Source organism: Nycticebus coucang, chromosome 2, assembly GCF_027406575.1.
Source record: "Nycticebus coucang isolate mNycCou1 chromosome 2, mNycCou1.pri, whole genome shotgun sequence".
NCBI lineage: Eukaryota > Metazoa > Chordata > Mammalia > Primates > Lorisidae > Nycticebus > Nycticebus coucang.
Window position 1 is genome coordinate 184,103,867 of NC_069781.1, and position 12,469 is coordinate 184,116,335.

Below are 12,469 nucleotides of genomic sequence, written 5' to 3' on the forward strand. Positions count from 1 at the left end.
TCACAGCTCACACCAACTTCATACTCTAGGGCTCTAGTGATCCTCTTGTCTCAGCGTTCAGCGTAGATGAGACGCCAGGCTAGTTTTTCTATTTTTAGTTGAGACGGAGGTTTCACTCTTGGTAAGGCTGGTCTTGAACTCCTGAGCTCAAGCAACTCACCTGCCTGGGCCTCCCAGAGTGCTGGGATTACAGGGTCAGCCGCGCCCGGCCTTAGGGGCTACTCTTGGTTGAATTGCAGACCCTGCTCACCAACGCCCAGCTGCCCTCACCTCCAGCCTGCGCCCTCCTCCTCCCTCGGCAGCGCACGGTGAAGATAACAGCACAGCAGGCGTGGTCAGGGCCTTACACATCTGGAAAGCCCTCGAGCCTGGCACCCCCTGCACTTGCGCATCTGCTGTGCCATGCGAGGAGAGCACTGCCTCCTACATGGGCACGCGCATGACAGCCCCGGGAGACCGCGGGCACTGTGCCCGCCCGCACGCCCAGTGTCCATCCCAGACCCCACGCCGGCCGGGAGGGCGGCGCACTGGGTGAGCAAGCTCCATAGCAGATCAGCGGCGGGCAAGTCGTAGAGCCAGCGGCGCGTGCAAGGCCGACGCAGTTGGGCGACTGCCGGACGCCGGCTCGGGGTAGCGCAGGAGCAGGCTGGGGCACCGGGCACGCGCGGGGCCCAGGCGCGGCAGACGCGTTGAGCAGCGCGGAGGGTCCGTTCAGCCGTGGTGCGGGGACCGCGCGGTGACCAGCCGCTCGGAGCTTAGCGTCAGCCCCAGCGCCACGCAGGGCAGTCACGGGGCGGCGGCCAGCGGGCGTCGGCCGGGCCGAAGCCTCCCGTTGCGCGTAAGGGCGCGCACCTCGAGCTCCATTGCTACCGGCAGTGCGCCTGGCGGGAGCCTGGGAGGAGTGCGGGGTGGGGCCTGGGCGCACAGGTGCACGGGGAAGGCGGGGCCTGGAGCGCTCAGGTGGGCGGGCGGGGCGGGGCCTGGGCGCACAGGTGCACGGGGGTGAGGGCGGAGCCTGGGACGCTCGCGGGTACTCGGCACGCTCAGGTGTGCGTGGGGTCCGGCTGCGTCCTCCATGGTCGCCTCCTCCGCGAGTTCCGGGGCCTGAGCGCAAGGCCTGGCGACCACGGGAGCCCGAGCTGCCCTGAGGCCTGGCCGGGGCCGCCCCACGGTAGGGCGCGCGGGGTGGTCCGAGTCCAGGTGGTCCGGCGGTTTGCAGGGGTCTGAGACTGGGCCCGACGTCTGTGCCGGAGAGCCCAGCGCTTTCCTCTGGGTCTCAGAACTTCGCAGGTGACCATCGGGTTCTTCTGCGAGGTGAGCTTCAAAGTTACCTCATCACGTTCTGAATTCGTCCTTCTGCGAATTTTCTTGGAATGGCTTTTCACTCGTACATCAGTCAGGGAGAACCGACGCCTGTGACGCCGGCGGAGTCCTCCATCCTCCAGCTGGTAAGGTCGCGGGGCGTGTGTGGTTTGCTGGTTTGTTTTGAGACAGGGTCTCACTTTTGTCACCTGGGCTGAAGTACGGTGATGTCATCACAGCTCACTGCAGCCTCAAACTCCTGGGTTCAAGCTATCCTCCTGCCTCAGCCTTCAGAGTAGCTGGGACTACAGGTGCCCACTTCCAAGCCGGGCTAATTTTTTTTTTTTTTTTTTTGCAGTTTTGGCAGGGGCTGGGTTTGAACCTGTCACCTCTGGCATATGGGGCCAGTGCCCTACTCCTTTGAGGCGCAGGCGCAGGCCAGGCTAATTTTTAAATATTTTGTAGAGAATGGGGATCTCATTCTTGTTCAAGCAGGTCTTAAACTCCTAGCCTCAGGGGATCCTCCTCCTCAGCCTCCCAAAGTGCTGGGATCACAGGTGTGAGCCACTTTGCTGGGCCAAAGTCACATTTATTCTCCACTGTTTTGTTTATTTATTTATTTTGCAAGAGGAAAATTATAAGCCATGTATATACAGGGAAACCAAGCAACGAATTGATATTTAGTAAATAAAAAATACAAATAATGTATTCTTTCCATTATAAAAAAAGAAAGTTGTACTAGATGCTGTGCAGTACTCATAAAGTTTCCTAACTACTAGTTCGTTTTCATACACTATCCAGCTCAGGCCAGCTAAACAACAATGACAACTGCAACAACAACAACAACAAAAATAGCCAGGCGTTGTGGCGGGCACCTGTAGTCCCAGCTATTTGGGAGGCTGAGGCAAGAGAATCGCTTAAGCCCAAGACTTTGAGGTTGCTGTGAGCTGTGTTGCACTCTACCCAGGGTGACATAGTGAGACTCTGTCTCAAAAAAATAAAAAGTTATTGATGTGAAATTCACATAATACTAAACATTTTATCGTGTACAAGTCAGCTTCACAATGTATGGTACCACATAGCATTGCATAGTACCACACTATCCATCAAATGGAAGTAGTGGAAAAAGAAAAGAAAAAAAAGTTCTGAGTTTTCTGAAAAGAAAAAAAAGTTTCTTCCACCAGAGAAGAAAGCCATACACATCAAGCAGTCACTCTGTATTCACTCCTCCAGCAGCCCTGGGCAACAGTAATCTGCTTTCAGTCTCTATGGGTTGGCCTATTCTGAACATTTCATTAAATGGAATCATAAATCACGGTGGTCTTCTGTGTCTGCCTTCCTTTACTTCCTTTCCTGTTGTTGGGGTTTTATCCGAGTTGCAGCACATATCAGTACTACCCGCCTTTTTCTTTTTTTATTTTATTTTTGTGGTTTTTGGCCGGGGCTGGGTTTGAACCCACCACCTCCGGCATATGGGACCGGCGCGCCACCCCACTACCTGCCTTTTTATGAATGAATGATATTCCATTATGTGGACAGACCACATTTGTTTATCTGCTCCTTTCCCCAAGGACACTTGCGTTGTTTCCACTCTTAGCTGTTTGCGACTGGCGCTTCAATGGACGTGTGTGAGAGCATTCGCCTGAGTGCCTGTTTTCAGTTCTTTTGGGCACATATTTAAGAGTTTTAAAATTGTTGGGTCAAGTGGTGATTCTGTGTTGAAATCTTTGAGAAATGATTTGCTTCCTTTTTGTCTCTTTTAGAGTAATTTTGGATTTAAATTTTAAATTTTAAAATGATGCCAAAATATGTATTGCATGAAATTTGTCATTTAATCATTTTTAACTAAAAAATTCAGTGGCATTAAATACAGTCACAGTGTTGTGTACCCATCCCCATTGTCTTTTTACAAATTGTTCATCATTCCAAACAGAAATTCTGTATCCATTAAGCAATAATTCCCCACTCCACACTGTCCCTCTCTCTCTCTCACACACACACACACACACACCTGCTAGTAACCTCTAATCTACTTTCTGTCTATGAATGCCTATTCCACTCCTAAAAGTGGAATCTTACTGACCAGGAGATTCCCTGGGAGGCTGCTGGGAACGTCACCTGGTCACATAAATCTCCTCTGATGCCCTTCTTCCCTGGGAGTTGTCTTCCCCTCCTACACCTGTTCTTAGCAGTGGACCCCAATTCCAACTTGTGGATGTCCCCACGGTGCAGCCCAAACCTCTCACAGGCCATCTAAATTGAAGCTTGGGCTCTGCTGCCACCTTGTGCTCACATCTTTTTTCTGAATCAACCACGAAATCACTCGAACACCTTGTGTGTGTATAGAGTTTTGTTTCAGTTTGTCCCCCACATTTTGACCTCTTTTCCATCTAGAGTTTATTCTTCTATATGGCGTGAGGTCTAGATTTAATTTCATAATTTCCCAAATGACTAACCAGTTGTCTTAGCACTGCTCATTATGAACTGCACATGTGCTCCACTGATATGAAACACCACATTTAGGAACGAAATTCCCACACGTTCCTGGGCCCTGTGTCCGCTCCCTGCCTCTCTATAACTAAAAGGCTTCTGGCAGTCGCGGGTCCGCAGCTGGCTGGCACTTCCCGGTCACCTGTAAGCTGCTCTTCCGTAGGGACCTCGGCACCCGTGTCTGACCACACAACTTTCATCACTTTTGCTGCACGGTGCCACATTTCTGACTAGCCCTGGGGAGAATGCCCGGTGTCAGTGGCACTTTGGAACGTGCCGTAGGGGATCCCAGAGCGTGTAAGATTGCAAAAATAACAGAAACACATTACAAAAAAAGATGGAAATTTACACAAGTTATACTAAAACTGCAAAGGAATCGCTGTTAGACTCAGGCCGGCTTCGGGCCCTGCCAAGGGGTACGACGGGGAGCCCCGCACGGAACTTGCGGCCAGCGGCTCCCACCGCCAGCTCCGCCGGGGCTGCCTAGGGCTCCTCCCTCCCGCCTTCCCAGACCGGGGCCGGAAGAGGAAGTGACGTCAGTTCGCCGCTGTGCTACAGCCAAATGCTTCCCAGAGGCTGTCGGCCGGGCGGGGGCGGATGAGGTCGCCCGGCTCGCCCACTCTGGCCTGACCGCCCCCGGGCTGCGGCCCCGAGCCATTCCGGAAGGACGAGTCGCCGCCGGGGTGAGTGACGGCCAGAGGGGCCCCCGCTTCCTTCCGCCGAAGATTTCCGCGGAGGATTCGGCCTCCTATTGGGCGGTTTTGCTCATTTTGGACCCTGTATTCGGGTAGGAGCGCGCGGGGTTGCAGGTGGCAACAAGCCTGTGGACGCGGGACGCGCGCCCTTCTCGCCCGGCTCCTACGCGAGAGGCTGTTCTCATGCTTTTCTTTAAAAAAATCCGAGTCCGATGAAAATAAATAGTTATGTTTAGCGTGTGCGCGTTTCCCTATCCAAGAGAAACCTTTTGCGTTTGAGAATGAATTGCACACGTGATACCAACCATCAAATACTCAGTAAAGCATCTCCCAAACATGGACGTTGTCCTACTAAAACAGCAATACTCGCATCTCAGCATTTTGCCCAAGATAATTAAAAATAATAACGTCATCTAAGTCTATTGTAGTAACTAGAATTTCCCGCGTTGTTCCAAGTTAGGCTGCCGGCAGATTTTGGACCTAAGACCCATTCAAGGTTTGTACATTCCTGTGGTCTTTCAGTGTCCTTGGACCTGACGGGGTTACCATGGCTTCTCCATCATACTCACTTTTGAAGAGTCAGATTTCTCTTGAAAAATCGCACACTCAGACGTTTCTGATTGTATTCTCTAAGTGTGTTTAAATATTTCTTAATTTCTTGCAATTTCCTGTAAACTTGTAATTAGGTCAAGAGGAGAGGTTGGCAAAGGCCTGGTCTTAAGTACTTTATGCTTTTGAGGCCATAGGTCTCTACTGGGTTGTGCTGGAGCTGCTTCCTGTCCTGTGGTCAGATGTTCCTTCTCAGCTGTCTGCTGTGCAGGGGACGCCCACACCTGCTTCTCCAAAGTAAGACAGTTCCTGGCTCGGCACCTGTAGCTCAGCGGCTAGGGCGCTGGCTACATACACAGGAGCTGGCGGGTTCGAACCCAGCCCAGACCTGCCAAACAACAATGACAACTACAACAACAACAACAACAACAACAAAATAGTTGGGTGTTGTGGTGGGCGTTTATAGTCCCAGCTACTTGGGAGACTGAGGCAAGAGAATCTCTTAAGCCCAAGAGTTTGAAGTTGCTGTTAACTGTGATGCCATGGCACTCTATCGAGGGCTACATAATGAGACTCTGTCTTAAAAATAATAATAATAAGACAGTTCCCTGCTGAAGAGGGCTGGCATTGCCCTAAAGTGCAAGAGGGCTCTAAGTCTCCTGTCAGTGCTTGCCAGAGGCTTCCTATAGCAGCCTGTTTACCATAGTTCTAGTATCTGTATCTGCTGGGTATTTTGGACAAAGTGTTGAGAAGTTTGTCCTGCAGCCTGAATTCACTGTGGTCCACATTTACAACTGGAAGCCTGATGGGGCCACTGTATAGACCATTAAAACACAGTGGAATATTGGATATGTTGCTCTGAAATTCAAAAGGTCTGTGGGGCGTTGTGCCTCTTTATTGATCATAGGTGAAGAGATGTGAGGAAGAAGCTGTCTTTACATAACCCAGACCACTAAAGGCATGGAAACTGTGGCCTCTGAATCACCCAACCTCTACTTTGCATATTTTTTATAAAGGGATCTAAAGGATTCTCTATTTTCTGCCCATCGGATTCAATCAACATAATGTTACCATAGTGGGCCAGTCTGTTGTTGCATTGAATGACAAACCTCTGTGGACTGTGTTATGGCAGAGATTTTTATATATCATTAATACCTCATTTTTTGAAAAGAGAACAGTCTAAGGAGCCACCAAACTAAACGCCTTTGTCAGCCTGTCACCAAGGAACCCCGAGTTTGAACACATGGTAGTAAGTATAATTAATGCTAGGAATATAGATTTATTTTTACAGCCCTGTGAAATGTCAGGGTTTTAGTGCCCTTGTAAGATGACAGCAGCACAGACCTAACTCTCCTTTTGATCACGTGGAAGAGAAACGGCAAACTCGGGGCTCTGGGCTTCTGAGATAGGCCAACCCACATCCAAGTCCTGACTCCACGTCCTCAGCAGATGACAGCGGACCTGGTGTTCTCTGATTCTGAATTTTTAGCTATCAAATAGGGGCTTATCTGCTGGAAGGACTGTGATGACAATTTAGAGAGCTCCTGTGGGCCAGGCCCCTGCCCAGTCTTCTGACCACTTGACTTCTCAATAAGGTGATAGCCGAGGTCCCTGACCCTCATGGAGTGAGCTGATTTGGTGGCTCCCGTGTACATCACCTGTGGAAAGACAGCTGCTGCTTGACTGATGGCTCATGGTTGCAATCAATGTGAAACAGGACTGCAGAGTCCCTTCCACCCTGAGGGGTGGAGACTGTGCCATCCTTCTGGCCTCACCACCCTCCCTGAAGTGGTTAGCATCTAGGATAGGAGTGTCCAACACCTCTCACCATCAGCCCCCTGGGATTGCAGCCATTGATGTCTCCCAGGGTGAGTCCTGGTCATGCTTGTCCCTTGCTTGTCCCTCCTCAGCATAGAGGCCATGGTCTGGCCTGAGCAGTCATGTTCCTGGTGGACTCCGGAGGGACTGACATGTGCCAGAGTGTGCTGCTGTGCAAGTCAGCTCTGGCATGAGGGCCCTGGGTGAAAAAGAAATGTCTCTGGGCTGGAGTCCCTTACCTATAATGTGAGGATGTTACCACTTCCCGATGGGCAGCTCACCTCCCACCCCTTTCCTGATTCAGGTGAGACAGAATGCCCCAGCAGTATATGGCAGTGGGATGTGTGCTTGAGTGCGCAGAGCACTATGGGAACTTCCTAATAGGATAGAAGGACTTGGAGGCACAAGGATGTGTGAGTCGCCACCAGCTTGGGGTCCTCATGCCTTCTTTCTTTCCCAGGAGGTCTAGTTTCCAGGGACCTGACCTGCCTTCATGAAGAAAAGGCATGGGCAGTTAGGGTGGCGGCTGGCTGTCTGGTGAGTTGTCAGGTGCACTGCAGTGTGTCTTCCTAAAAAATGGCTTACCGCCTCTACCAAGGAGGATTGTCTCCACAGCTTCTAAAAGCAAGCAGAGCCCCACTGCAGGCTGGGTCTCTAGTGAATTTCCACAGGAGGGGAGCCTCTGTATAGTATGTGTTAGGGGGAAAACATCCCCATGTTTCAATGCGGCCCCTGGGCTGTCAGATGCATGTCTCTGGTTCTGCTAAGCACTGTGACGCATGGTGAGGAGGAGGCAGGGTCCTTTTCTCCAGGAATTGATTCATTAGCTACCATTTACCAAGTGTTTGCAGCGTGCCTGGGATCATGCTACAAAAGAGGGAAGTGAGAGAGGAGAGCTCCCCATCTCGTGTAGGGAGAGAAGTAAGCTCCTGTGTTTAAGTGCCGTGAGAGCCCCTGACTGGAGGAGCTCGGTGGTGTGAGAGCATGGACAGAGAAGAGTTCCTAGGACCATTGACCCAGGAGTGGACAGGGGAGCCCTCCTCATTCCCCACTGACCCCCAGTGGACGTTTTCTCTGGCTCAGACCAGCATGTGTGTGACAATGCAGGACTCAGTGACCTTTGATGACATGGCTGTGGGCTTTACCCAGGAGGAATGGGACATACTGGACTCGGCTCAGAGAGATCTGTACAGAGAGGTAATGCTGGAGATCTACAAGAACCTGGCCTCAGTAGGTAAGGCTACCATCACTCCTCTGGCCTCCTGGAATGGTGCGTGTTATGGACTTGAGAACAGAGGCAAGTCACTGCACTGATGGGCTTTAATCTAGCAGGGTGATCTTCACAGCATGGTCCCAGGGTCAAGAGCATCACTGCCACTCTGTTAGAAATGTGCAGTTCCAGACTCCCACCTCTCCCACTCCCCACACACACACTGAGTGGAAGCAGGATCTGGCCAGCTTGTCCTCTGAGCCATTCAGATGATCTGACTCACTCCATAGTTGAAAACCACCGGATAGTGGTTTTCCAAGTGAATGAAGATGCCCCAGTTTTGTACTTACCTTGAATAAAAGTCTTATAGGATTTTTGTTTTGTTTTGTGTTTGAGACAAGTTCTTACTCTGTCACTCCTAGCTGGAGTGCTGTGGCCTCATCACAGCTCCCTACAATCTCAAACTCATGAGCTCAATTCTCCTGCCTAAGCCTCCCAAGTAGCTGGGACTACAGGCGCCTGCCACACACCCACCTATTTTTAGAGACAGGATCCCTCTTGTTCAGGCTGATCTTAAGCAATCCACCCACCTCGGCCTCCAGCAGAGTGCTGGGATTAATCCTACTGTTTTTTAACACACTGACTACAACACACACAAAAAAGAAAATTTGTCCTTGAGGCTATGGTGAGGCTATAGAACAAAAACATAGAAAACAAAACAATCCTAAAACATAGAGACATAAAAAAGTAATATAAAAACTTGAAAATTAGTAATGTGAGAAGTTACGTGAAAACGTGAAGAGTAGTTCCTGACTCTAATGGCTGTTGATGTGTTAAATATGCCCTTGGCTGTGATGTGGGTGTCAGGGTCAGTGATAACCAGTTTCTTTGGGGCACAAAAAACTGGGAGCTTGAGCTGTGCTGGCCAGCGGGAGGCTCAGCGTGTTTCGGAGCATGACAGGGAAACGCTTTGAGATGCACCACATCACACACCTGCGGCCCTTGGACTTGGGAGTTTTAGGACATCTCCAGCTTCCCAAATTTCCTTTCCGCTGATGCAGACTTTCCCTTGATCTCATAGATGAGCTCCTCTTTTGTTTCTGAGTTTATTAAGGCCTTCCTACCTTCCTTACTTGATAATACTGTTTCTGCTTACTTCTACATTTAATTTTCATAGAATGAACTGTCAAAAAGTTATTGAACTTGGGTCGGGCATGATGGCTCACACTTGTAATCCCAACACTGTGGGAGGCTGACGTGAGAGGATTTCTTGAGCTCAGGAGTTTGAGACCAGCCTGAGCAAAGGGGAGACCCGGTCTCTACCAAAAATAGAAAAATTAGCTGGGTGTTGTGGTGGACACCTGTAGTCCCAGCTACTCAAGAAGGTGAGGCAGGAGGATCACTTGAGCCCAGGAGTTTGAGGTTGCTGTGAGCTGTGATGCCATAGCATTCTACCCTAGGGGAACAGAGAGAGACTCTGTCTCAAACAAAAAAGGCTTGGTGCCCATAGCTTGGTGGTTAGGGCACCAGCCACATACACTGGGATTGGTGGGTTCGAACCCAGCCCTGGCCTGCTGAACAACAATGACAACTGCAACAAGAAAATAGCTGGGCGTTGTGGCGGGCGCCTGTAGTCCCAGCTACTTGGGAGGCTGAGGCAAGAGAATCACTTAAGCCCAAGAGTTTGAGATTGCTGTGACCTGGGATGCCATGGCACTCTACCAAGGGCGACGTAGTGAGACTTTTTTGGTGTTGTGGTAGGCGCCTGTAGTCCTAGCTACTTGGGAGGCTGAGGCAGGAGAACCACTTAAGCCCAAGAGTTTGAAGTTGCTGTGAGCTGTGATGCCCTGGCATTCTACTGGGGGTTATATAGTGAGACATTGTCTCAAAAAAAAAAAAAATTTCTAAACTTGACTAAACTTTGGCAAGCAAAGTTTGTGATTGCCAAATTTTAGACATAGCTGAACCGCTCAAGTTAATCTTTGTTTTATTTTTCTAATGTGTTTAAGGTGAAAACTAGAGCAAATATGTGTTACCATTTTTAACTTATTTGACCTACCCTTTTTTTCTGTAACCCCATATTTTTTTTTCTGTTTTACTTCAGAATGGCAACTTAAAACCAGTGGGTCAGCACTTTTGCAGACCATTATTTGTTCAAAAGCATCCAATGGGATTAAGATGGTAAGACAAACAAGACAGTTTTATTTGCCACATTCAGAAAAGAATGTCGAATCCATTATGGGACTTGCAGAGACCTGCAGCACTGGTCCAAAGCCAGGACATCTCCAGAGGCTGCTCTGGTTGGAAGTGCGTCCAGTCTGGCCCTTCAGAGTTCCCTGGAGCGTTCATTGCCACATGTGTAACTGACTAGCTGGACATTCTGATCAATTCTGTGGAAGTCTGTAGGAATCCCTTGGGATTAGAGGAGGTGACACAGGTTCTTAGGTTCTTTCAGCTTAAAAGCATCTACACGGCAAAAACTCTTCAGTGGGTGAAATCTGTAAGTCAGTTTTAGAAATCCTTTAATCTTTGTTTATTCCTCACCAACAGGGAGGAAGCCGTGGTGGAAGGGGGCCCTGTGACTGTGAGCCGTGCAGAGGTACTTGTGGCGAGGGGGCGTGCCTCTCCACATGCGTTCGAACTCAAGACACAGGGGACATGTGTTTCTCTGATCAACGTGGGAAATGTTTCATTCCCCACAAGAAAACCTCTACCAGAGAGGAACTCTCTATGTTGACTCCGCGTGGAAACGCCTTTAGCTTGAGTCCAGAGGGTGCCTGTCACAGAAGGAGTGAGGGACATAGCGGGGAGGCAGCTGGGCCTCAGCCCTGCCCTCGGGCACACTCAGGAAGCTCTCTGGAGAGGAACTCAGTGGAGGCAAACAGCTTGGGGTTGCCCCCACCCTCCCTACAGGCTGGGCGGGGCCTGCTGCAGGGAATGGCCATGGACATGAGGAATGTGGGGAATTCCCTAGGTCCCCTTCTGATCTTAAAATTAACACACTGGGGAGAAGCCCTACGAATGCGAATGCGGAGCTAGGAAATCCCTGGCTCTTCCTTCCAGCCTAACTGCTCAGGTAGAAATTCATAGTGGAAGGAAACCCTATCAATATAAGGGGTATGGAAATGCCTTCCCCCAGTGCTCGGGCCCCTCTGACCAGGGCCACACACACACTGGGGAGAGGCCCTGTGGTCATGAGGAATGTGAGGAAGCCCATAGTCAGTTTCATCTACTAACGGAGTGCTTAAAAACTCACGGGAGGGAAAAGCTGTTTGAATGTAAAGTCTGTGGAAAACCTTTTAGAAATTCCTTGTGCCCAAATAACCACATTCGAATTCACACAGGAGCAAAGCCCTACAGGTGTGGGCAGTGTGGGAAAGCCTTCACCATGCGCTGCGGCCGCACACAGGGGAGAAGCCGTACACGTGTGGGCGGTGCAGCAAAGCCTTCAGCCCAGGCGGAGCACACAAGGACGCACACAGGGGAGAAGCCCTACCGGTGCGGGGGGTGTGGGAAGGCCTTCTCGGTTGCATCCAGCCTCACTGAACACGCAAGAACCCACACTGGGGAGAAGCCCTATGTATGTCAGAATGGGAAATGCTTCACTGGGCGCTCAGGCCTCAAAACATGAGCACACACACACTGGAAAGAAGCCGCATGCTTGTGAAGAATGCGGGGAGACCTTCAGTAGGTTTTACCTGCTGAATGAACATTTGAAAACACACACAGAGGAGAGGCCCTTTGAATGTATCGTGTGCAGGAAACCCTTCAGAAGCTCCTCCTGCTTGAATAAGCACGTTCGGATTCACACTGGAGTGAAGCCCTACAGGTGTCAGCAGTGTGGAAAGGCCTTCACCGTGGCCTCAAGCCTGACCGAGCACATCTGAACCCACACTGGTGTGGGGCATGTGGGAAGGCCTTTGCCACATCCTCCCACCGAGTTGTGCACGTGAGGACGCACACTGGCGAGAAGCCCTACAGGTGCAGAGAGTGTGGGAAGGCCTTTGCTTCCTCCTCACACCTGACCGAACACATCAGAACCCACACTGGGGAGAAGCCCTACATGTGTAAGGAGTGTGGGAAGGCCTTCCGTGCGAGAACTCACACTGTGGTGTGAAGGCTGTGGGACACAGGGCCCAGCAGGGCAGCCTCCATTATCCACACTGCAGGGGACCTGTCTGCACGTGGAAAGCCTTTGGGGTCTTAACACCTCAGTCATCCGATGCATGCTGACAAGAAGCCTTGTTAACGTGAAGCCCGTGGAAAGCCCTAGGTTACGGCAGCTCACTTTGAAGATAGATATTTGAGGGATGCCCTGTCCTGTTTGAGGGACACAGGAGAACCACTGGGACCTGATCACAGCCCAGTGTGGAAGAACCCTGGCTTGGACTGTGTGGGCAGCATG

General features: G+C 50.8%; 1 protein-coding gene and 1 pseudogene across 3 annotated transcripts; both read left to right on the forward strand.

Annotated features, from left to right (window-relative positions):
- Window positions 1–6,573: 6,573 nt before the first annotated feature.
- ZNF778 (zinc finger protein 778) lies at window positions 6,574–10,932 on the forward strand. Of its 3 annotated transcripts, none has more exons than XM_053555351.1 (4): window positions 6,574–6,904; window positions 7,315–7,391; window positions 7,962–8,088; window positions 10,169–10,932. In XM_053555351.1, the coding sequence occupies exons 1-4, from the start codon at window positions 6,730–6,732 to the stop codon at window positions 10,429–10,431; spliced, it is 642 nt and encodes a 213-aa protein (XP_053411326.1). In that variant the 5' UTR covers window positions 6,574–6,729; the 3' UTR covers window positions 10,432–10,932. The 3 variants fall into 3 exon arrangements, with proteins under 3 accessions (XP_053411326.1, XP_053411339.1, XP_053411333.1); XM_053555364.1 differs by having other exon boundaries at window positions 10,615–10,932; XM_053555358.1 differs by having other exon boundaries at window positions 7,962–10,932.
- Window positions 10,933–11,065: 133 nt separating this feature from the next.
- On the forward strand, window positions 11,066–12,181 carry LOC128561016 (zinc finger protein 778-like; annotated as a pseudogene).
- Window positions 12,182–12,469: the final 288 nt, after the last annotated feature.